Raw genomic sequence first — 25,648 nt, 5'->3', positions numbered from 1 at the left:
CTTCAGGTGAGAAAAAGACTCGAGAACATGAAAGCCATGGCAAGAGGGGATCTCTGCAGCAGCTCGGCAAGTCCTGCTGCCCAGGCAAAGGGGAAAGAGGTGGGTCCTGGCTCCCTTTTGGAGCTGAGAAAGTGTCTGGAAGAAGAAAGGCAAAGCAGGTTGAAAACACAATTTGGTCCAAGCTTGGCTCCATCCTAAGATGCTGTAGGAGATGAGAAAAGAGCACCATGATGTGTGGGAGGGTGATGGTGTGGCCAGGACATGGGGACCGGGGTGTGTCCCGAAGGATGCCCCGCGGGGACAGCCCTGCCCGCCCAGCTCCGCGGGAAAGGCTGCATCCCGGTCAGAGCCCCTCACGGCAGAACAGCGGCGGGGAAGGCATCGGGAAGGGGGTTGGAGAAAAGCAGAGCATCACGGTGAGGTGGCCGGGATGGAGAGTGTGGGCTGAGTTCTAAGGAGAGGTTAAAAGAGCCAAACACATGTAGCTCAGCTAGGAGATGACTAAGGGGACATGATAACAGCCTCCAAGTATTTGGAGGCTGTAAACATCAAGGAGGGAGAGGAATTATGCATGGGGCATAACTAAGAGTAATGGGATGACATTAAGAAAGGAAGGATTTAGGCTGAATATCAGGAGATATTTCCCAAGGATGAAAAGTGTTAGCCTGCAGAATAATCCTTCCAGGGGAGCCATGGGAGCACAGCAGTTTGGATGGTTACGACTACCCATGACTAAACCCTGGGCTATGTGCTGCCAGGCGTAATGGATAATGTAATTTCTGTCTCTGGCCTCCGAGGTTATTTCCTTTCCGTCTCTACAGGAGGAATATTTTATCAAGTGATACATGCTTCTAACACGGTGTTCCTTTCGTCAGACAAAAGAGACTCCCAGTTCCCAGTCCTGCCAGGAGTGTCACTGCAGTCAGCGGATTAGGGATGTACCCTGCTCTGCCAGTCACACCTCCTGCCCTTAGGGCACAGTCACTTCTCCCAAATTCCAACCAAAACAAATGCAACCTGAACTTCAAAACAAAACAAAACAAAACAAAAAAAAGAGTGGAGCTGGATAATATTGCACTGTATTTGAATTTGCAGTTAAATAGCATGAAATGGAGAAATGTAAAAGAAATTTATCCAAATGAAGAGCTGAAAAAGAGTGTGAGCACTGCAAGCTCATGGATAATATTCTTGTTCTTTTTCTGTCTCTTTTGTCATGAGAGGGACCTTGGCTGGCCTCAATTCCACATCAAAGCACTCCCTCAGTCAAATCTAGGAAGCTTTTGTACCACACAGAAGCTGTACCCCTCCACAAAACAGGATTTCCAGTTGTTTTCATGGGAGAGTTCCCATCCTGCCTTGATGAGGAAGAGTCAGAGTCACCCAACAAAGAGGAAGGTATCTGGGAAGAGCCATCCATCGGGATCTGACTCACTGCGTTCACATTTGTAATTAGGGGGTTGGAAATGCTCAGCAGCAGCATTAGGTGGTAACAGAAGTGGAACAGTATCACCTCTCAGAGCTCTTGCAAAAAGCATCAGGTGCAGACCCTTGGTGGCAGCGGTGGCAGCAGGGTGGCAGGGCTGGGACACGCGGGCACAGGGGACAAGGGGACAGAGCAACCACACACAGGTTTCCTGAGGGCAGGAGTGCTAAACCTGCTTTCTCCTGTTTATTTAGAGCAGACAGCAGGAGAACAGCACAGGTCTGAGCTCCAGCCTTAAGTGGAAACCCCCAAGTGATGGGGATGGGTGAAGAGGCAGCCTGGGAGAAGTGGCATTACTGAGCCTTTCAGAGCCCCAAGGCTGGGACATGGTGAGAGGAGGAGGACTAGGCAGCTATAATAAATAAACACTCTTTAACACTGGATCCCCGGGATAACAATCCATCAAATCCTAAAGGTTTGCCCTGAGCAACTACCCAGTTTATGTACAGTGGGTTACTTCCTTTGTACAAAACCTTTCATGGATCCTTATTTCCCATATACTGTTTCATCTCATGTTATACCTTGTAATCTTGGCTTGTAACGCAGTTTAAAGTTATTATATGTCACGTAAGGGTTGAAGTTTAAAAAAACCAAACCGCAGCTCGGCTCAGACGCACTGTAGCGATAGGAGGAGTGGTTATAAACGCCGAAGTAAACCTGGGGAATGCTTTTCCCACCTGCAGTCTTTAATACCAGCAATTTCTCTCTGTGTGAGCCGTGATCGAGGACCCCAGCACACCAGGGAGTAGCGATGCCGGGACACGCCAGTATGTAAGAGCAGAAACCACAGGAGGTTTCTCATGGCAGAGTGCCAGTATGGCCACGACAGGGAAAAGACGAGCAGCAGTTCTGCAGGCGCTGTCGGTGAAGACCATGAGGCTCTTTTGAAGAAGCGTTTCTAACATTTTATGGTGTATTAAAGCTAAAGAAGGTGCAACGATGTGAAACCAAAGGGTTTGCTGCCCAGGAGGGGCAAGATAGGATCCCAGCTGGTCCCCGCAGCCCAGCACACACATCCCGGCTCCATCGCTGCGCTCCGGCACCACGGCTTCTCCCGCTATCAGCTGTGAGTCACTGCCAGGACACCAGACCTGATGAACCAGAGGTCTTATCCGGTATGGAGGATCCAAACTTCCAGTGTTTACTTAATCATGAAGCAGAATAAACTCCGGTCCTTAAAACTAAACATCTAAATGCACTCGCTAATCCGGAGACGTACAGTAAGCAATTATACAAACACACCTTAAATGTTTTTTGGCAATTTGTGCCGTTCACCCAGAAAGACGTGTCATCTTTCAAAACACAAAAAATTCAACTTCCTCAAGTCAAGGGGGAAGCGTTCTGCTCTTCTCCTTTGCAGGAACCAAAAGGTGAAGCCAGAAAAGCCACAGCCAGGTACATCCTCACACCAAACATAACAGCTACGAACAACACAGAGGCAAAACCACCTCTGTGAGCAGCACGTGCAGGTGGATTTTCTCTGCGTGCTGGGGGAGACAGAGGGGGATTAAAATACCTGCCACCCTCCTGCATAGGGCTCGATTTTATGACCAGGAGCCTAAGCCTACAGTTTTCCCTCATAGCCATGTGTGATCCCTCTTTAAAAAGCCTGCCCCAGCCACAGCGTTGAAATACTCTTCAAATACATCCTGAAAGATTGTTTTTCATTTCTATTTTTTTTCCCCTGAAAACATGGGCAGTTGCTGAACTTAACGTTTTGTAGAGTAAAACCACAAGGTTTCACTCAGTCCTCATCTATAATTGTGGTAGACACTAAAAAATCCCTCGAGAGTCCCAGCACACACAAAGCCAGCCCAGATCCTCCAAGTTCTCTCCACACACAAATCCTCCTGAATAACAAATATTAATATATAGTAAATAATAATTGTAACACTTAGCACTTCCCACCCATAGATCTCACAGTATTTCACTGAGCTGGATGAGTGCTTTTATTCTCTTGCTCACAGGCAAATGAGGACTTCTCTTCTGCAAATACTTTCCACGCAGGTGTTTAATTTTAACCTTATACCCAGTTTTGGTGATTACGTTGTGGTCAGCCCAGTCGCTGGGAGAGTTCCAGGTTAGTCTTCTTCTGTAGATGTTCCCTTTGGGAGAGCAAAAATGCTAAAGGCATTTTTAATATACACACATGGACAATTCTGCTTTTTAAACACCGAGTATTTGCACCCAAACTCATTCATTTTCTCACTCTTCCATTGCTATGAGCATCTTTGGTTTAGTGTAGCGGTGTTTCAGCAGGAGAGAGCTCAGCCCTTTCATGTCCTTGGAGAAAATATATTTACATTGAGCTCCATATTTGCAGTGGCCAGAAGTGCCTTCCCTCTCCTGACCCTGGGCGGGTTTCCAGCCTGGGACGGTACCTCCCGAGGGCCTGTCCCTGCTCCGGGAACCGTCCAACTTTACAAAACAGAAAATAAAAACTTGCCTTTGCCCCATGGCATGGAAGAGCCGTTCTCTATAAAGGGTCTATCATCATTTTGTCTTCACTGTTAAAACAGGCACAAAAAAATTCTCTCACCAAAATGACCAGCTGATTTTGAAAGCAGGTGGAGGGATGATGGTGCAAATCCTTATTCTGTGCTGCTTTGTCTTCAGAGGGGCCTCTGAACTTCTGCTGCTGATCATGGTAAATCAGACATCAACAAGGCATCTGCCATGGGCCAGAAAGCTGGCAATCTGGCTTTGAAACTGTGGCCTAAGACAGAGAGGTCTCAGGAGAGCAGAAGTGCGGTGGCCTGGCCATCTTTGGCAGGATGATGTCCTCTGGCCCGTGGGGAGAGCCGGGGTGGGATGGCAGCAGGAGCACCCTATGCACAGGAAGCTCTCCGAGGAAGATCATGTGGTGCAAAGCTTTTGAGAATAACGAGATCCAGCAGGTCTTTACACGTGCAACTACCAAATCCACCTTGAGCATCCTCAGCCCGGTGCCGAGCTCTGCTGTAAAGCACGCAAAGGGGTATAAAACGATGTTTTGTCACATTGGCTCGGCCGGACGCTCTCAGGCTCCCTCTGGAAGCCGCCTCTCCTTTCTGCCTCACTGAATTCAGCAGACCTCGGGGATAGGTTTGGCAATTAAAGAGGTCATCTAAATACAGCTTAGTATGGTAGGTCCATGATTAATGAGATGCGTACTGAGAAATCAGTGCAGAGTCGGTTGCAACCTCCCATGTCCCTGGAACGCCACAGAAAGCACAAATTCCCTCGGAAATGCCACCTCTAGTGCCATGCCAGCCTGTGTTTAACCCCAGCTTCATCCATGGCCAGGGCAGAAAGTGGGAGCCCCCCGACGCCCGCTTTCCCGGTGACAGCTCAAGGCTGACACAGGGCAGCCTCCCTCCGAACGAACACACTCTCTTCGGTTTCATCCATCCCTGCAATTAGGAGGTAATAACTCTGGTGGGAAAAACGTAACAAAATATTAAGCCATCAGTTTCCATTTGTATGAAGCCCTGTGCATGCTGCCAGAAAGCGCTGTCCGATATATAGTTTCTGCCAAATAATGTGTATTTATCTCATTTCCACTGGCAGGCCAGCACCGTCACCTATAAAGATTAACGCCTGGGACTTGCGCGCAGAATGGAGATGAGTTTCAGATGGATCAGCAGGCACTTAAATAGTTTTAGAACAACTTTGGAAGTTGTTAATGGTAATAGATACGGCAATAATAATACGAGACGGAGAAGGTCCCAGAGGGCTGGAGAGGAGGCAGTCCTGGCTCTGAGAAAGTCTCGCTCCACTCTTTAACGTCAGGAGCTAAGAGTGGACAGGCCAGAGCAAAGTCCCCTTTTGCCTCTCACCATGGCCCAAAGCCCATCCCTGGGGAAGAGGGAGGAATAAACTACATATCCTGTGACAACCCCAAGAATATTGCACATCTCTGCCCGCAGCCATCTCTTCATGAACGAGCACAAATTAACCTTTAAATATATGCTCGGTCCCTGTTAAGGCTGAAGATAAACACTTCTCAACTGGAGTATCTATATTATATCTATATGGTTTGGTTTTTTTCCACCAAGACCTAAGAAGCTGGTTCAAGCAGATGCCAAGGTCTAACCTGTGGCACATGAAGATCCAGCAAGACATTCAGACAGTGCACGAGCTAAGCCACCGCTGTGCTCTCAAAGCACAGACGAATGATACTAAGCACGGCAGAGTGTTTGGAGTCCGATGTAACGACTACCTCGTGAGATCACTGGAGGCGTGTGTGTTAGTTTGAAGGTCTATGTGCCATTTATCACTTTCCCCCCAAATCGGTAATGAATGGAATAAACTGCAATAGAGATACTTGGTTCGATGTCTAGATCTTAAATAACTTTTCACTAAAGCCCAAATCCCCAGGATCCTGTTCGTTGGCAGTAAGTCCTGACAGATCTCTAGAAAGTTGTTAAATGTGTTGTGATTTAACTGGCAAGTAAACAGCCGACCACAAGCTGCGGAATCAAAAACGCTGCTAGTGCAAAGATGAGAAATGCGTCAATATTTCATTGATTGAGATTTACTCCCATTAATGTCTACATTGTATAAGGAAACAACTCCAAATGTCATTCTTCAAGAATAACAAGCCATTTTATTGGAGTAAATGGGGCCTTTCCAGTTGTCACAAACAGGGCTATAATTATTTTTAAAGGCCTAAGAGAATTAAACTAAGTATTACCACCCTCTACAAAACTTTGTTTGTTTGTTTTTGTTTGTTGTGGGTGATCCTTGGTTGGCAGCTTGTTAGCAGCACGTCACCAGGGAATAAACGCAACCACACACACAAAAAAAAAAACCTCTTTCCCAACATCTCCTTTCAAAGTATCTCGCGCGCTCGCTCTGCACGCCACTAATTGCCAACGTACACAATTGCTGCAGCTCTTTTTGTTGTTGAATAAATGTCACCATTAGCAGTCAGGGACAAATAAATATCGCTTTGTTTATTACTTAAAGATGACGATGATGATAAATTTGGTGATTTAAAAGGAACGAAGGGATTTCCTTGCCACAACAAGTATTTTCTGTGTTTCCATCTAACCGCCAAGGCAGCAATGCCTCGTTTTGTCCACGAAGAAATCAGATCTGGCATTATCGATCCAGTGAGGCTACAGCAGCCTTTCACAAGCATGATCAAAATGCCAATAAACTCCGCTCTTTTATAGCTTCTTCCATTTCCCTAACACCTATTCCTGCCTTAACCTGCCCACGCCCTGGGGGGATGTCGGGGTAGTTGGTTGCAGGCACATAAACCTCATACGACTTGCTGGAGTCCCACCAGGAGGCTGGGCAGGGCTGGAAAGAGGACTTCTCCAGCTCCTCATACATAATTTTCCGTGCTCCTGCGTGTTTTTTGCTTTTCGCAATGATCTGCATAAACTCACAAATAGGTTTTCTAAGTGGCAGAGCTGTTCTGCCTTTTCCTCCGCTGTAGTTCATCTTCAGGGATGCCGGGCTGTGGATGAGGTGAGGAGGAGCATGGATGGCTCTGGGTCCCATCCCGCTGCTCCTACCGTAAATCTGAGCAGGGGGACACCCCCACTTCACTCCTATTCCCCACTTCTTTCAGTAGGGAATAGGAATGAAGCAGGGAGGGGACTGAAGTGTTGGAAATACTACCCTGCGTGGATGATCTTGCAGGTCTGACTCACACAAACCTCCCAGCGGAGTGAATGGGAGGGCTGCTGGACTCAAACAGAAAGGGAAAATTTCAGTATTGACTCCCTTCCCCCCATATGGTTGGGTCTGTCTTGGGACGGACAATATTTTCCAAACAATTTGTCTTTTTTTTTTTTTTCTTCTGTGCTCTCCTTTCCATTTGGCTCCAAAATAAATGTGCGTGCACAGAAAGAAGCTTATTCTTCTATAATTTGCCTCTTCTGGGAAGTTTAGAAATGTTACAATCCACTCATGTTCCAAACATCCCCATTTCTCCCAAAGAAGCAGTGTGGCCTTTTAAACATTATTCCAAGGATGCACTAACAGGGAAAGCTGCAAATAAAGGAATGGGTGAGCTTGGAGAGTCATTTCTTCACTATATTTGGAAATACGGAAAGACTTACTTTTAACGAACATTTGTGGTGATTAAAAGAAGCAATTGCAAATGGTTCTTCTGCTTGTGTAGGAACAGTTTGTGCCACCATCATGCGGAATACGAGGCTGGCTGTGGAAACCATCCTTTTGGAAACAGGGTTGGGTTGGAGACAATTTGATGCTGTTTTGGTTGACAGCAGGAGGGTGACCTGGCGACGAGGTGCCCAGCAATGGATGGTCCTTCCCTCCCAACCCCCAGCAACCCGCCTTCCTCAGGGTCTTTTGGGCACCAGTTCCTGTGTGGGGTTGGCATCTGAATCCATCTGATGTCTCCTCTGGGGGAGAAGCTTTATGATGGCCATCTTTTAAACTGGAAGCTGAAGCACAGTCACTGAGACTAATTAATCCTTCTTTGGATCAAACACAAAGGAAATAACAAGACTCAGGCACCTACAGAAAGATTTACGCTCACAGCTTCGATTTCCACCTTATTTTAGGTGCCACATCTAGAAGTTCACTCCTAAATCTTGCCTCAAAGGTACATTTATGTTTCTAGTACCTGGAGACTGCTGTTAGTGCTGGGCCAGAGGTGTCTCAATCCGACTGACCGGTGCAAGTGAAGAGCTCGGAAAGGCTTCCAGTCCACATTAACAGGTTCAGCAAGGATGGTCTCCTAGGCTAGGAGGGATGGGGTTTGCATATGATCTGCCCTTGCAGCCCAAAGGCCCACGGGACAGCCCTGCCACTCCTTTGCTGTGTGGTCTTTGACCAGTTGTTTGCCCCTCCAGAGCTCTTCTGATCCGCCGCTAAAAAGGATTTTGTCCTCCAGAGACTCCTGCACAGGGGGATACTCCTGCATCCATATCTAATCTTTACGGGGGAAGGATCCTGCCAGCCCTGAGCTGCGCAGAACATGGGCAGGATGTTCTCGACATTTGCTGTAGTCACCTGCTCATGGTCACCACTCAAATCACTTGAAAACCTTGCGGAAAATCAGCATCCTGGAGGATTTTCCTCAGCACCCACCCAAAGACCTGGGCAAAGCCTCTCCCAGTGCTAGCGCTCAGCCAAGCCCGGCGCCGAGCGGGCTGTACCCCTGTGCTGGGGACATCAGGGCCATCTGCAAGACTGGTGGGACACGGGGGCGTCCCCCCCTGCTTCTCCGGCAGGCAGCCTGGGAAGCTCCCCTCCATCCTCAGCATGTAAACATCTGCTGGAGGAAGACTTTTCTCCTAATAACACATCATTAAACATTGATTTAAAGACAATCATCTTCCCTCTCTTTAATTTCACAGCACCTTTAAAACAGCTGTTAGGCTGCAGCGGGGACGATCAGCCGAACAGGAAACGCATTGTTAGCTCCTAGCATTAAAACAGTAGAATGCATTAATTTATGAGCTCCTACTCCCTCTCCAAACGTTTTATTATGTTAATATCACCTTGATGTGCTGGTAGGCCCCGGTGCCAAAGCCTCTTTCACACAGTATGTGCCATCCTAAATTACAGGCTGGGCGCCTCCTGGAACTGCCTTTGGAAAACTGGAGTAAACCAGCAAACACTAAAGTTAATATTATCTTACAGACTAACAAGCAGCTAATGCTCGACATGTGAATCCCATTTACTTCTTCTCTCTATAACAAATGGCAAGTGTGGGACTGGACTGTTCCTGATTTTATGCTATTTATCTTTCTGATCCATTCCATATTCGTTGTCCTTGGTTTTCAGCTACAGCTATAGCCTCTGTGTGTGTGTGTGTGTGCGTGTGACCCGCTCTACTGGGGAAAGCACAAGGCATGTCCCCACCGTGGTGCTCGCTCGGGTCACTGCATGACCTGGGTGTTCTTCTCTTGGGAGGGGACCTTCCGGGAGGGTAGGTATAAGAAATGAAGTGTCTGAAAGTCCAGAAGCATCCTTGGAAAATTAAAGTGGATGAAGGGCCTGGGGATGGGTGGGCAGCACCATGTCAGCCACCGAAGCATGCCCCCGGAGCCCTGTGTCCCAGCTCCATCCTCGCTCAGCCCTGGGTGCTGTTTGCTGCCTCCCCCGGGGTGCTCGACACCGCGCACCCACCTCCAGGCTGAAGTCCTGAACCGGGAGCGTATTTCAGGGAGGAAACCAAAAAAATAAGACAAAATAAGTGGGTTTGCCTTGTCCCTACCCCCTCGGACAAGCGCACCGGCCGGGAGGAAATGAAGAGGGCAGGGGCCGCGTAACCAGCAGCACCAAACCGCCCCGGGGGCCGGCCCGGGGCCGCGCACCGAGGGCCGGCCGGGGGGGGCCGGTGCCGGGGATGCCCCGTGCGGCGGGCCGGAGGTGAGGGACGCGGGGCGGCCGGTGCCGCCGGTCTCCCGGTGCGGCCGGCCCTGCCCCCGGCCCTCCCCCGTCTGCGGCACCCTGGGACGGGGCTGACGTCAGGAGGAGACGGGGAAATCTCCCAAGAAAACCCTGGAGCGGCGGCCGGGGCGCACACAGCCCCCGCCGGGCCCGGCACCCCGCCGCCGCCGCCGCCGCCGAGCGCACCGCCCGGTAAGTGACCCCGGGGACGGCCCCACGCGTGTGTTCCCCCCTCCCGACCCCGGCCCGCCCCACGCGTGTCGCCGCCTGTCCTTCACCGACGGCCCGCGGGGGAGCCCCGTCCCGCCCCCCCACGCCTGCGCCCGGCGCTCCGGCACGCCCCACGCGTGTCCGCCGTGTCCCCCCACGCGTGTTCCCCGCGGGGCCGTGTCCCCGTCCCCTCCCGCGTCCCCCCTCGCTGCGGGGACGGAGGTGCGGAGCGTTCCGGGGCTGGGAAACAAAGCCGAGACGGGACGTGCCGCCCCTCACCGCGGCCTCGCCTCGCCTCCCGCCCCGCAGCTCGGCGGCGGCTCCGCGCCCGCGGAGGCCGGGGCGCGACGGGCAGCCCGCTCCGCGCTCCGCTCCCCGCACAGTCCTTGACATCTTTATGCCGTGTATAAATTCTTTCGGGGCCTCTGCGCTTCGTCAGCTCTGACAAATGCGCTGGGAAATGCAATTCCAGAGAGGTTACTTCATTTTATATATTTTTTTTCATACATATATATTTAATTTTTTTTTTCCTACCGCGCCTTTTTCAGCCTCCAGCGCTTCTGCGCGGGGCGCGGAGCAGACCGCGGCTCGCCCCCGGGTCCCCGGTGCCCTCGGCGGGGGCTGGCCGCTGGCAGCGCGGAGGGTCAGGCGGCCCCGGCGGGGCGGGAGGTCCCCGGGACGAGCGGGGGGTCCAGGGGGTGCGGGCCCGGAGTACGCGATCCCCCGGCGATGCTCCGCTGGAGCTGCGCTGCCGCGGAGAAGAGGCGGCCGCTCTCGGGGATGAGCGGGGCGAGCGGGTGGGAATAGTCTGGGCCGTCGGTGAATTCCCTTTTCAGAAAAATAGTATTATACAGTCCCTCTGGTTTTGTTTTGTTTTCCACCTTTTTTTTTTTTCTGATTTGAAAAATAAACACCATCTTTGGCAACTACACACAGTGCGAGGCTCTGGCAGCATCGCTCCGGGATAACGCCTCCTGCAGCGGGAGTGAAATTCTCGGAGCTGGGGGAAAAAGGCTTTTTTTCCCCCGCGTCTTAACCCTGCTTAAATAGACGTGAGGGCTCTCCACCGACGCTTTCGGAGACTTTTTTTAGGTCTCACGTTAAAAAAGTTAGACGAGTTTTCTACTATTTCGTCCCTTTTCCCCAAATTTTGCCAACAGCACTGCAGGCGGACACAAAGTCTGAGGCACGAATTGAACATAAAACAATACTGTTATGCCTGAACCGGGGACCGAGACGCCGTTTGCTTTTTTAAATAATATTTTAAAAATACATAATTTCCACTTAACAAACCAAGGTCCATGTTCTCCTGGTTATTCCCTGCGCCAACTCCAGCCGTTGATCTAAAAACTGACTTTTAAGTATTTTCTGAGAGCTACTTCACTGAGAGAACCTCTCCAAAATCCTTCGTTTGCCTGAAATATGGACAAAGTCCCTGGAAATCCCGCGCTGGAGAGGTGGCAACATTTCCCTGGGAAAGTTTTAGCCGAGGTAGAGGCGCGTGTGATGGAGGCAGATTATTTCCTATAGAAACCCACCGCCGAACAATAACCTGGCGGGTTCCGCAGCCTGTCCTTTACAGTCGGTTTTATTGTTCACGAGGGTTTTATTATGAAATTGTGGATTTCCAAGAGGGTATATCCTTCTTATCGGGTTTAGAGAAAGGAGCGCCTTTGTCCCAGAAAATGACCGCAGATTGAACGATGCGTTATTTCCCTCCCGTGATGAGCTGCTCGGATATATGTTGCTTTTAAATAACAAAAGGGGAGGAGAAAACATTCTCTAGTAAAGCCGAATTCCTTCGTTAGACCGCCTCCTAAACGTGCTAATAAAACTAATTCGTTTTATTTGCCCTGAACTTTTATATCTAACCCGGCGTGCTGATTAGCACAGCCCTCTGGAAGGCAGTATGTTCCTATCTCTCCCCGAGATGTGCCCGTTAAGATACGGCCGTTCCCACAATGAAACTGGAAAGAAAATTGTCCCGGTGCCTTTATCTCGGCGGTGTTTGCTCCCCGGGCAGCGGAGAGGAGCGGGGGCTGCGCCAAAGCTGCGCCGGGAGCCGCGCGGTGCCACCGGGCAGCGGGGAGAAATCAGCCTTTCGGGGGGAAATTAAAAAAAAAAAAAAAAGAAAGAGAGAGAGAGAGGGGAAAAAAAAGAAGAGAAAAATGTATAAGAAAAAAAATAAAAGGAAAAAAAGGGGGGGATATAAAATAATATAGAATAAGCTGAATGCACACAAAGGTTAATTGTTTCTCTGATTTTACATTTTAAAGCAGGAAATGTGCGGCTCTGCAGAAATTCGCTGCTGTTCTGAGAACATTAAAGAGCCCAGCGCGTTATTAGAATATTTCAGCCTTTCAGGAAATGTCCTGTTTAAGGGAAACGTGTTTCCCCCCATCCAAATGCTGCAGCAATTAAGAGGCTGCTCGCCCGAAACAAGGTGGAGGAAACCCACATGGAAACATAATGTCGGTGGTTCCAAACGCAGCCTCTTTTTTTTTCTGCTGTAAAAGGGTCTTCAATAAATGCCAACGGAGTGCGCGGGCCTTTGATTACCCTCCTTCAGAGGCATCTTTTTTAGTCCACAAAAGAGACATATTTTGGGATCTAAAGATACACAGAGTAACCTGAGCAGGCTGCCTAGCAAACTCCGGTGCCCCTTCCTCCATCAATTAATAAGAAAAGCATGTTCCCTCTGCTCAGAGAGGGAATTGTGGGACTATATTGTACTTTTCTCCTCTCTTTCCCCTCGTAATTCCCCTCGAAATAACCCCCCGTATTCCCGAGCTGTCCATCCTCCGGCGTTGTCGTTGCAGGGCGCTGACACTCTCCTGCTCACACCGGGCTGCGAACGGGCAGAGATAAACCCAAGCAAATTAACAGCAAATTAATATTTTCTTAGAGCAGAGCTCAGCGCCTGTGGTCTGAAGGATGCGGAGAGGGGTGGGAAGCAGCTCTGGGCCAGGGTGCTGCCAGGCATTTGGGGAAAAAAAGAGTTGTCCCAGACTGGCAGCGGACACCCAGGAGATGGTTTTCTTTTTGGGGTGAGGGTAGGGGGAGGAGGGCCGAGGGGAAACTCCCCCCCACCCACGTCTGCTTCCAGCTGCAGAAACCCGAATAGGAAAACCGTTTCTCCAGCCGTCAGTTGCTGCATTTCAAGAAAGCCTTGGGGTATCATTTGTATCTGTCAGAAAACATTAAGCCTTCAACTTTTTCATCCCGAGTTTTTGCAAGCGCTGCCGCTGGCCGCCGGCGCCCGGGGCAGTCCCGGGGAGGGATGGGGATGGCGGGGGAGGGGGGGACACGGACGGGGACCGGGACGAGACGCAGCCCCGGGTGCCCCAGGTGCCCCGGGAGATGTCACGGACCAAACTCCCCGCGAAAATTCCCTGTCCCACGTTGGGTTTGAATGGCAGGGAGAGCCATTCAGTGGGGCCGAGGGAAGCGGGATGGGGCAGGGATCGCCCTGGAAACCCTCCCGCCCAGCATCCGCCGGGCAGCGCTGCGCGGGGGTGGAGGGGGCCTTGCGCGCCCGCGGAAGGCGGTGGCTTGGCCGGCGCGGGGAGTGAAGAGGACTGCGGATCCAAAAGGGGCTGATTTCGTTTTGCTCAACTTCTTAGGAAAATTGCTCTCCTGGCTGCGCAGAGGAGGACAGGCCGGCTGGGAGCCAGCGTAATTTTCCACCTTCCTCTCCTGAGCGATTTAACATGCTCTCTGGGCTGGGTTTCTTCCCCCTCTCTGCTTCCCTCTGCCCGCTCCGCCCGGCCCGGGGCGGGGGGGGACGACCCAGCTCCCGCCGGAGTCCGGGGGGTGTCGGGGCTCGTTTCGTGGTCGCCGTTACTTGGGGTTTGCTCCTTTTTCCCTATTCGGACGGGGGCTACCGTCGCGGCGGGGAGTGCTGAGCTTTGCCTTGCGCGGGGGCGCACATTAGGGTCTCTACCTTGCGCGTAAGGCAGTGTTTGGGGAGATGCTGTTTTGGGGCAGGACACCCCTGGAACACTGTCCTGGTGGACACACACACACACAAACACACAGACACGGTGCACTGCCTCAATAAACACCGCTCCCCCAGTGCGGTCTGCGCTCCGCGGGGCCTCGAGCTGCCCTGCGCACATCCCGGCGCACATCCCCGGCCTCTGCTTCTTCACAACCCGTGTGGGCATCCCATGGGTCCGAGCCACGCACCAGCGAAGACCGGGAGCAGGGGCTGGAGGCCGAAAACCATTCGTCCACCCGTGCGGGGGACATTTTCATAGCGGGAAGCTTTAAAAATGCCCCTGCGCGCTATCGCAGTGCTGCCGGCGCTCGGCACAGGGGAGATGCACCCTTCCAGCATCTCACACCGCCCCGTCCGTGCCTCTTCGCCGCCCGCTGGGCACTTTTAGGATGTTTTTGTTATTAAAAGCTGTTTTCCTGCAGCAGCTCCCGGGTTCTGGGCTGCGCCAAGGGGGCACCAGCTAGAGGTTGGCTGCTTTCGTTTGGTTTGGTTTGGTTTGGCTAGGATTGCGTTGTTCGTGTTTGGCTTGGCTTGTTTTGGTTGCGTTGGTTGTGGTTTCGTTTGGCGTGGTTTGATTTGGTTTGTCTTGGTTGAGTTGGGTTGTGTTGGCTGGTCTTGGGTTTCGTTGGGTTGGATTTTTGGGCTGGGTTTGGATGGGTTGGGTTTGGTTTGGTTGGGCTGGGTTTGGTTGGGCTGGGGAGCCTCTCCCTCCTCTCTTGTCTCACTGCAGCTCTTTTTCAGAGGGCTTCCCTCTCCTCTCGGGCAGAGGTGCATTTGGGAGGAGATGCCTTCATTTTTGTAACAATTCCCAATAATTTATAGACTGAATCTGAGTCTATACAACACTAATAAATCTGAAGAGGAAAAGCTGGCAGAGACTGAACTTCGCCGCCTGATATACGGCCCAGGTGGTTTTGTGTTGGCTACAACCACCACAGCCCGTCGGGGATGGGAGCTCCTCTCCGAAAGCAGGGACCCCCTCCCCGGCACCCGGCGGGCGACACGGCCCCATCCCCTGCGCCCCGTCGGGCTCCGTCCGCCCCTCGGGAGACAGTGGGAGTCCCTCTCTCGTTCAGACGCGTCTCGTCCTTTTCTTCACAGGGTTGTCACCGGCGTGGCCAGCGCTGATTTATTTATAAGCGCCGTCCCTCGTTCTTGGGTTATTTATAGCAGGAGGAAGCGGAGCGGTTTATTTGCGGGCTTCCAGCGTTTCATAGATCCCTGATGCAGCCCCCAGCGCGAGGCGGGGGGGGGGGCTGGGGGTGCGGTGGCTGCGCGGGCGCGGAGCGGTGGTGCTCTCCGGCCAGCCCCACTCCGCGCTGCGCGGAGCTTTCCCACGCGAATCCCTCCCGCCACCCGCGCACAGCGGCCGCGTCCCGGCCGCGGGTCCGAGGGCCCGACCCTTTCCTCCGTCTCTCTCCGGCCCTTCCCACGCCCACGCGGGTCGCGGGTCCCCAGGGGAGGGGAAACCTGTGTGCGTGTGTGTCCCGTGGGGCCGCCGTCGCGCCTTCACGTCGCGGGAAGAGCAGCCGGCTCCGAGCGGGACATCAAGGCTTTGCTTTGGGTCCTGGCCTGACTGAAAGGCGAGGCGTGACGTCAGGGAAACAAGGCATGACGTCACACGAGTGACGTAGAGTCTGCTGGAGGGGGTTGCCGGAGGAGAGATGTCCCCAGCATCCCGGAACGCAGCGGGTAAGGCAGGGAGGAGAGAGGAGGAAAGCGCAAATTGCGGGTTGACAGCCCTGAGGGTGCGCTCTGTTGTCGCGACACGTGTTGTCGCGACCGGCGACGGGAAGAACCGCGAGGATTTGGGTCTGTGCGGTGGGAGTGCGCCCGCTCCCCGAAGCGCGGAGCAAGAGGACGCCCTTAAATCCCCATAAGACGAATACGAGACATACACAAGACATACACACCTATATATATATATACACACATACATATATATATATATATATATCCGCCCGCCTGAGACCGCCGACCCGTGCGCAGGTGCGCGGTAAATGTCTGACCCGCTCCACGGACACCCATGGGGGTGACAAGAGGGAGCCGGGCGCTGCTCTGCCTCCCCGGGGCCGGGAGCGGCGGGAGCGGCCCGTTACTCTCCATTTAACGCCGATTTCGGGGGGTGTCTGACCCGGGGACCCCCCCCAGAAGGAGCCGGCGAGGCCGTCGCCCCGGGAGGGACGTTATCGCCTGGACGAAATCACGTCGGTGCCCGGGGCTGAACTGTTCCCCGCGCCCGGCCGGCAGGAGTTGAGCCTAGAACGAATTTTTTAAAAATAAATTTTGTAGAGCAGAACAAAGGAGCATTTAAATTAGGAGCATTAAAAAAAATACGAGAAAAAAAAAAGAAAGAAAGAAAGAAAATCCCGCCTCCGTTTTTGAGGCTGCTGTGAGCAGTGGGTTTAAAATAGCCGGAGCGGAGCCGCCGGGCTGTTGGCAGTCCCCCCTCCAGCACGGCCCTCCGGGTTCCATCCCGCTCCCGCTCAGCGGGGAGAGCCCCCGGAGACCTGCCCCGGGGCTGCCGCCACTCCCGGCCCGCGGAAATAAAGCCAAAAAAAAAAAAAAAAAAGACTGTGAAGGGTCTCAGGCACGGTGCACGTTTGCGATCCGGTCACCTTCCTTCTCCTCGGGCGAAAAGCCATCGCCACCTCTCCCTTCTCTCCCGGGAGGAGGTCTCCATCCTTCCCGGGCTCCTACATCAGCTGAGCCCCTCGAAGCCCGGAGGCCCTGGTAAATATTTGCATTTTAGACCACGTCCATCTTTGCCTGGTTCACCTCGGGTGCCCGAAATTCCCCGTCGTTTGCAAACTCCTGAGCGAAGTTCAGCCGGGAGCGGCGGACAGACAGACGGACAACAATGTGCCACTAAAAAAAAAAAAAAAAAAAAAAGGAAAAGCGAGAGGTAGGCAGACCTGACCCTGACAGCACCCACCTGTACCTCCCCTAAACTGCAAAAGGCGCTGGAGATCAGAGGTGCAGGGGTTGGGTCTGGGAGCGTTGAGCTCTCCCCGGGTGTCCCCGGCTCCGTGGGCCCATGGGGGCTACCGGGGGGGGTGGGCGCGGGGCGGGCCCGGCTGCATCACCCGGGCTAGTAGGAAAAAGCCTGCGCGGCTGGAACATTGCTTCCCTCCACTTTTCCATAAACCAGTTCAAAAGTTCTCTCCCACATCTTTACTTGATTTGAAAGCAAAATAGAGTGTCAGGATGGATCAGTTAAAGTGAGCCGAGAAAATAAAGAGGAGAGAAGGTCCTTTCCCCGGGCAGAGTCACAGCCAGGGTCCTTCTCCCCCTTCCCCTCGCCCCCGTCCCCGGTGCAGCGAGCCCCCCGCCGCCTGCCCCGCCGGTACCCCGCTTCCCACTTGCCCCCCGAGGCTGAGGGCTTCCCGTGGGGTTTTCCACCTCCCTAAAAACCGAGATGTTACCCGGGAGGGCTCCAGGCCGTGTCCCGTGTCTCCAGACCAGCCCCGCTCCACCCGCCCCGGGGACCGCACTGCCCGCTGCGACCGGGGGGGGAATCTCCCGCCCCTTCCCCGCCGCCCCCCGGGCTGGCAGAGCCGCAGACACCCCTCCGGAGGGTCACCGCGAGTTCGGCTGCGAGAGGAAAATTATTTGTTATTAATCATGTGCTGAAAGATGGTGTGATGGGAGCGTTGGCTCTGCCTCTGCTCCCCAGGCTGCGGTCCCCCAGCCGCCAGGCAGGGCCCGAGCCGATGTGTTATAAACCCCGCAGCCAGGAAAAAAAGAATGTCAAAAAAAGGACAAAACCAGCTCAGACACAACCCCCAGGAGTCCGTCCCCAAAAGAAATCCCCTCCAGCTCTGAGGGACCTGTTCTCCGCGGGACTGAAACTCGCGGTGGGGTGGCTTCACGCCGGGACGGGCCGCGCAGCCCCGTGCAGGGATGCTGAAGGGTGCGCAGGTTGCGCGTCCACTGCAGGGAGTGGGGGCGGAGGTTCCGCGGGCCGGGAGGCCCAGCCGGGCTGGGTACGGGGCTACCCGCGGAGATGCCGCGCTGCGCGGGGGCGCAACCTGCGCGCTGCCGGCTGGCAGGACGCTGCGAAGGAGGGCGGGCCGGCGGGGTGCTGGGGGCGGGCAGGGGGTCCCGAGCCGCCCCCCGAGCGGCTGGGAGTGATTTTTCCACCTTTCCATTCGTTTCTGAAATATTTTTAATACCTCGCCGGCTTTAGGGGAGGCTGCGGGGGAGGGGGAGGAGGCGGGAGGGGGCATCCTCGGAGGAGAGGCGGCCGGGCGGCGGGGGCCGGGCAGGGGCCGGCCGGGGGTCCGCGGGCCTGGCCGCGGCCGCGCAAGTCGCGCACATCGACGGGGAGCGCGGAGGCAGGTCCGCCCGGGCTGGGCGAGCGCTAGATGGAGTGATGCATTAGCGAGACGGGGAGGTTTTAACCTTCAGGGGGAGGAGCCCCGTTTAACTACAGGCATTTGTTCTAGGGCAGGTCACTTTAATCTCTTTAGCTTTAAACTGTCCAACTCTCAACTCGCGTTTCTCTATAAGGGATCTTTACCACTTCCCTGCCTATGCGGCCGGACTGCCGAGCTTCTCCCCGAGCAGAGACAACCGGCTTCCAGGCACTGCCCAGATCTCTTCTTCCGACACCCTTAAAATAATACTGTTAGTAATAAGTGGATTTGGTTTTGGTTTTGTTGTTTGCTTTTGTTTTTTTCTTTTAAAAAAGAAAAAGAAAAAAAAAAAAAAGCTCCTTGTTCCTTTCTGTGTGGAATAAACACCTGCAAACTCCCCCAGGCAGCCCGGCGCCCCTGCCATGGATTCCTTTAAAGGTGGAATGAATTTGGAGAGACTGCCCGAGAGCTTGAGACCCCAACCCTCCCATGACATGGCTTCCAGCTTCCATTTGCAAAGATCCTCGGAACCCAGAGACCCGATCGAGAACTCAGCCAGTGAATCCTCCGACACGGAGGTGCCAGGTAACCCCCAACAACCCCCCACCCCCACCCCCCCGCCCCAAACCCCGCGGCCCCGGCCCGCTCCCCCCCGCGCCGCCTCCCCCTCCCCACCGCGCCTTCCCTTCGCGGGGCGGTTGGGGGGGGGAGCTTTGCCCGCACCCCCCGCACAACCAGAGGTGATGGGGGGGAAACGGAGGCGGGGGGGGACACAAGAGCTGCCGATGAGCCCGGCGGCTCCATCCCGAGCGAGCCCCGGCAACCGGGGCTGACAGCGCGCCGGGAGGACAACACGGCTCCCCAGCCCCATCCCAGGAGCTGCTGTTTATATATATATATATATAAAACACAGTTATTAATTGATAGGGTCGAAGGGAAAGGGGGGCTCTTCGGGGAGTGCGGTTTTGCCGGATGTTTCTGAAATAATGTCAGCTTTTGCCCGGGTTTATTTTCCAGCTCGGGTGGTGCAGAGATGGAAAAAGATCTCTCTGTCAAAGGAGGCGGGGGGGGTCGGGGGGGGGGGTGAGAGAGGGGAAAAAAAAAATAATAATAAAGAAAAGCCCCGCAGAGCAGGAGAGGCGGCGTGGGGCCGGGCACAGGCAGCGCGGGCCGCCGCGGAGGGGATGTGCGCGGCCGCGGAGGTTTCGCGCGGGGGCTGCGCGCTTTTCCCGCTGGAAAAGGGTCCCCGCGCCCTGACCACCATGTGCGAGGGCTGCGGGGAAAGCTGTGGTTTCCCAGTTTGTGTTTAATTCAAGTAGCAACATTTCTAGAGTGACAAGGGAAGCCAGGAGAAGGAAACAAAAGCTGCAGGAAGGAGCGCGATACCCGTTCTCCACCGAGACCCTTTCAGGGGGAGTTTATCTGTTATTTAATTTCAATTCTTTTTAATAGCTATTGTTGCTCTTCGGAGTTTTAGCAGGTCCTATAACCTAGGGAATGACAGTGGCAAGAGTGGGTCCCGAAGTGGCACCCGGTGATAAACAGGGTTTTGGTTGTGCCTCCCAGCCTGATTCGCAAACAAAGTTAGGGACCGGCGTCTGGAAGGGACTCCAAGATTAGAGGGGATTATTTGAGATTAGAGAGGGAGATTTGCTCCATTTTGCCCTACCCCTGTGTGTGACCCCTCGGTGCTGGAGGAGGGCTGAGGTCCTGCCTGCTTTTCTTCTCCGAGAAGCTGCAAAATACCTTACACGCTTTATTATTTTTTTTTTAATGGGGGAAAAAAAAAATACAAAAGCCGATTAAAGCTAATATGCCTTATGATTTGAAATTGTATCGCAGCCCAGCGCGGAGGCCGGATTTTTAATGAAATCCTGGCGGGGTTAAATCCGGAGTGGGGTTAAATCCCACCGCGGCCGCTTTCCTATATCCCCCCGGCTCCCTCTCGGCCCGGTTTCTCCGGGCTCTTCCCAGCGGAAACCCAGAGGATTTGTCTTTGCGGGGGTTATTTCGGTTTCTGTTTCCCCTCCGCCGCCGGGTCCTGCGGCTCGGCCGGTCCAGCGGCCGGGGGGACCGGGGGAGGGAGGGGTGCCGGTGGCGATGGGGTCTGTGCTGCAGAGGCCTTGTTTGCTCTGCAAACCTCTTAGAGCAGAGAGAGGGGCCAGCCGGGCTGCGATCGGCCCCTTCGGGGGCTTCCATTGAGCCGTTGGGGCTCGCTCGTCCTCCCCCCTTTTGCCAGGGAGGGTGCCCAGGCGAGGGGCGATTCCGGGGTGACTTTGCAAGGACGAATCCTCCCGGGCTTTGGATGCAGCCCGCGATTATTTTTAGACTCCCGTTTACCTCGCAGAGGTCGGGGCTGGATAAATGCCCCCGGGTCCTCCGCCGCCGGGATAAAACCTTCCAAAAAGAAGGATAAAAAGAAAGACAACTTCTCGAAAAGGGAAAACTCCCCGCGGAGGCCGGAGGCCGGGTGGATGGCCGCGGCCCCCGGCCCTGCAGCCTCCCGCCGCCTGGCCGCACCTTCCCCCGCTGCCGCCGGGAGCACGTTTCGTTCAGGCCTTTGAGTCCCTTTTCCGAGGGCTTCAACCGGGCCGAATCAGACCCAAAACCGGGCTGGGAGAGCCAGAAAGGCCGTTAGGAAAAGGGACCCGGGGTTTGTCCTCGCGTTGCGGCGGGGCTGGATTCCTGCTGCCAGTCCGCGCAAATCCCGGCCGCCAAAACGCTCCTGGGTTTTTTGTTGGGTTTTTTTTTTTTTTTTTTGCTTTGCTTCTTTCGATATGATTTTTGCAGAGGGCTTCGCTCGGCCTCGGGTTAAAATAAATCCTAAAAGTAGCAAAAGAAAAGAAAAAAAAAAAGGAATTCGTGGGGGAATGTAGAGGCAAAGAGAGAGGGTGCCTTTTGCAATTAATTGCTGCTGGGTTTTACACTCCTGCCCTTCCAAAGTTTCCTATCGCGGCCGCAGCACAACAAAGACAATGGAGCAAAGATCGCGCCCGAGGTGGAAGGGAGCGAGAAGGTGTCGTGGAAAGGCCGAGCGGTCGATGCTGCGGGAACCCCGCTCCTCCGCGATCGCTCTCACCCCTCGGTCCCCTTTCGAACCGGGCCGCCCCGGGGGTCCCGCTGCCTCCCCAGGTGCCCTGGGCCCGGGCAGGGCTCCGTCCTCCTTCCCCAGCCTTCCCCCACCCGGGAAAGGCCGGGTTTGGCTGCGGGGCGCTCGGTGGGTGCAGGGACCGGCGGGGACCCTAGTGGGTGTCCCTACGCGTCGCTCCGGTGGGGGCGGGCAGGGCCGGGTGCGGGGACGGCGGGGCTGCCTTTGTGTATTTCTGTTTGAGAAAAAAAAGAAAAAAGAAAAAAAAAAACGCCAACCAAAACCCCAAACCCTACCGCAGAAAAGGAGCGCAGCGGCGAGCAGAAAAACGAGGACGGGGCCGCCGACGACCCGGCGAAGAAGAAGAAGCAGCGGCGGCAGCGGACCCACTTCACCAGCCAGCAGCTGCAGGAGCTGGAGGCCACTTTCCAGCGGAACCGCTACCCCGACATGAGCATGCGGGAGGAGATCGCCGTCTGGACCAACCTCACCGAGCCCCGAGTCCGGGTAAGAGGGGCGTCCAGCCCCGCGGGGGTGCAGGGCTCTGCTCCGGGCCCCGCTGGAAAGCGTGGGGGCGTCGGGGAAATTGTCCCTTTTAGGAACCCGCTGAGGCGGTTTGCGAACAGCTCTCGACTGCTGTGGGCTTGATTTTAATTGCTCAAATTGGGATGCAGAGCAGAGAGGAGAAATTCACCTCCCGGCCGCGGAGAAATGCCACCCGGAGCGGGCCGCGGCCGCCGGCCCAGCGTTTGGGGACGGGCCCGAAAAGTTGGGGGTCGAGCAGTGCAGAGGGCAGCGGGGTGGCCGGGGCTTGGGAAGGGCCTGACTGTGGGGGGGAAGACCCCACCAGGGTTGGCCTAAACCCGACGCGGGGATAGAGCAACCCCGCAGCCGAGCAACTGGGCAGCCTCAGCGGCCCTTCCCCTCGCTCTGGTTATTCCCAATAATCCCAGCAATCTCCCAACAAACCGCTGCTTGATGCCATTGCGGCGGCGGGCTTGCGGCTCAGCCCACCGCTGTCGGTGCCCGGCCCCTTCCCGGCCGCGCATCCTCCGCGGCCGCGCGTCTCCCGCGACCGCGGGCGGACGGAGCGGCTGTTTGCAGAGGCAGAGTGAAGGACGAGGGCTGGGGAGCGATTGCACTCCAAAGTCAATAAGCGCTGTAGGCACATACTTGTACGGCGAAGGAGCCTCGGAGCCGATGCCACCATATAAATAAATATATATATAAATGTATGTGTAGCCTCGGCAGTTCCTTAGGGAGATTTACGGGTGAAATATCCTGGCAATGAAGGACCAGAGCGGAGCTCTATTGATCCGTAGAATTTCTGCCCGCCGTGCCTGGGCTGTCACGGTTTCTCCACCTCCCCTTTGTGTTCCCCCCCCGCTTCCCCCCCCCCCGGGACGTTTACCCCCGCGGTTTCTACCGCGGCCGCGCACCCCAGCCGAGCCCGCGGACCGTGGGCTGAGTCCGCTGCCGCGGAGGGGAGAAAACCGGGATAAAACGGGAACCGCGGAGGGAGGGCAGCCTCGCCGTCCCGAAAAGCCACTTTTTTCTTTTTTTTTTTTTTTTTACTTTTTTTTTTTCTTGGCAATTAAACCGCGAGTGACCAAATCGGATTACAGAGATTCTGCTTTAAACCTTTCAAGAGTAAACACCCATCTGCAATGGGGAAAATGCATCTGAAAGCATTGTCTTAATTGAGTTTAAAACAAAACAAAGCCGGAGCAGAGACTAAACTGCATTAATATTGCTGGAATATTTCAGGAAGCAAATAAAACTAATATATGAGTTGCCATTAACATAATTTCGTTCTCCCTCTGCGTTGAGATGTTTTGGGTTGATGTTCTGAGATTGCAGATTGCAAATCTAACCTTAATTTGCTATGAGGGCCTTCCTTTAAAATGTCTAGGAGCCATAATTAAAACTATTACCCTCATTTTCAGGAAATTCCTGTCTGGAAGCACCTTCCGAGGAGTATATTACAGGTCTTGAACATGTTGGCTTTCGTTTCCTATTTATACGGGATTCTTTTTATTATTGTTATTTTTTAAAATAGACTCCACCGTCCATTCTCCCCTCTTTCCCCCCGCAAAGTTTCCATCCTTGAGACCGGTGTTTAATAATAGTTGCGCCATTCCTGCGCCGGTAGGGGAGGCCCGAAGAGCTGCCCACCCCCCCCCGCGTCCCGGCGGAGGGAGCGCAGCTTCCGCGGGGCCGGGCGCAGGGAACCGCGCAGTGTCCGCAGGGAGCCGGGGGGCGACGGCTCGGTCAGAGAAAGCCGCGGGAGGGGGAGCAGCAGGAGAGTCTCGCAGGCCGGGTGCAGCCGGGGCAGACAGGGCGATGCTGGTTTTCAACCTGGAAAAAGAATTTTGGGGCTGACCGGCTTCCATCACGGCGGGCTCAAAAGCTTTCCGAGGGCTAAAAAAAATTATATATATATAAAAAATACGAGAGAGCCTGGATCAGGTTTTTGCATCAAACACCAGGAGCGGCCCCCGCTTCTCTGTTCCCTAGTCAGGGCTGTAAATTCTCATTAGATATAAAGGCAGAGGCTGCATCCACCCAAAGGCGATGCGGGGACTGATTTTTTTTTTTTTTTTTAAACCTAAACATACTAATCCAATCCCCTTTTTTATGATCTGTAACAGGGGACTTTTATTACACAGCATTAGCGTTCGGAAACGCGGCGGAGCCGGGGCGAGCCGGCCCTAATCAGAGCGGGCCGTGCCTTCGCCCCTTGGCTTGCTCCGAGGGGACGGACCGGGTGTGGGGGGGACACGGGAGGACGCGGACACCCGCGAAGGCACCGTTGGCGGAGAGGCGGCTGCGCGCATCCCGCGGAATAGAGAGGGATGCGCGCAGAGCCCGCGGAGCGAGACCCCCGGGGCGGGGGGCTGCAGAGAGAGGCCGTGCGCGGCCGCGGAGCCGTGCCCACCTCCCCTCGCATCCCAACCGGGGTGGGAGTGTTGGGGAGGGGGGGCGGGGGGCGGCTTTTGGCTGCGCGCTGCCTGCGCTCTCCTTGCGCGCGTCCGCGCTGCGAGGCGGGGAAGGGGGAGGCGGTGGTCCCGCACTCACCGTGCCGTGTCGGTGTCCGTCCCCCCCCCGACTCCTTCTCCTCCCCAGGTGTGGTTCAAGAACCGCCGAGCCAAGTGGAGAAAGCGGGAGCGGAACCAGCAGATGGACCTGTGCAAGAACGGCTACGTGCCGCAGTTCAGCGGGCTGATGCAGCCCTACGACGACATGTACGCCGGCTACCCCTACAACAACTGGGCCACCAAAAGCCTCACCCCGGCGCCGCTTTCCACCAAGAGCTTCACCTTCTTCAACTCCATGAGCCCCCTCTCCTCGCAGTCCATGTTCTCGGCGCCCAGCAGCATCTCCTCCATGAACATGCCCTCCAGTATGGGCCACTCGGCCGTGCCGGGCATGGCCAACTCCGGCCTCAACAACATCAACAACATCAGCGGCTCCTCGCTGAACTCGGCCATGTCCTCGCCGGCCTGTCCTTACGGGCCACCGGGCTCGCCCTACAGCGTCTACCGGGACACTTGCAACTCCAGCTTAGCCAGTCTCAGACTGAAATCAAAGCAGCACTCCAGTTTCGGCTACAGCAGTTTGCAAAGCCCCGGCTCCAGTCTAAACGCCTGTCAGTACAACAGTTGACGGACTTGACACAAACCACCTCCGACAAAAAAAAAAAAAAAAGAAACAAAAAAACCCACCACCGCCGACAAAGCAAATCGACGTTTAACGTAAAAGGGAAAAAAAAATAAAGTAATTAAAACTGATTAAAAGCAAAACCCGAGCAAGTGAGAGAGGAAAAAACTAACAAACAAAACACCACCGAAAAAAAAGGAAAAAAAAACCAAAACAAACACCCCAAAAGCTCCGCGGACTTCAACTGTCTAGGAAAAAAACAATATTAATGCAACGGCGCAACCAATAAAACTGCGCTTTAAAAAAAAAATTAAAAATAAACCATCAAAAACCGTAAACGGACCAGAAAACTTTTGCAAAAGACACCGAAATCTGGTACATGGATGAGTTGCAATTTTTTTCTCTGGATTATGCGGGTTGTATGTGTTTACTTGAACTTGCACAGGAGTTGGTAAGGCGGCCGCTTCCCCGCGGGGGGGGGGGCGGCG

The 25,648-nt window shown here is 54.5% G+C and overlaps 1 protein-coding gene across 1 annotated transcript; it reads left to right on the top strand.

Annotated features, from left to right (window-relative positions):
• Nucleotides 1–9,934: 9,934 nt before the first annotated feature.
• On the top strand, nucleotides 9,935–25,231 carry PITX1 (paired like homeodomain 1). Its single transcript, XM_074603815.1, has 4 exons — nucleotides 9,935–10,036; nucleotides 18,816–18,997; nucleotides 21,802–22,007; nucleotides 24,627–25,231. Exons 2-4 carry the CDS (start codon nucleotides 18,835–18,837, stop codon nucleotides 25,164–25,166), a joined length of 909 nt encoding a protein of 302 aa, XP_074459916.1. The 5' UTR covers nucleotides 9,935–10,036; nucleotides 18,816–18,834; the 3' UTR covers nucleotides 25,167–25,231.
• Nucleotides 25,232–25,648: the final 417 nt, after the last annotated feature.

This window comes from Larus michahellis, chromosome 11, assembly GCF_964199755.1.
Source record: "Larus michahellis chromosome 11, bLarMic1.1, whole genome shotgun sequence".
NCBI classification, from domain to species: Eukaryota; Metazoa; Chordata; class Aves; order Charadriiformes; family Laridae; genus Larus; species Larus michahellis.
The sequence above is the reverse complement of the archived record's forward strand: the minus strand, read 5'-3'. Positions and strand labels throughout refer to the sequence as shown.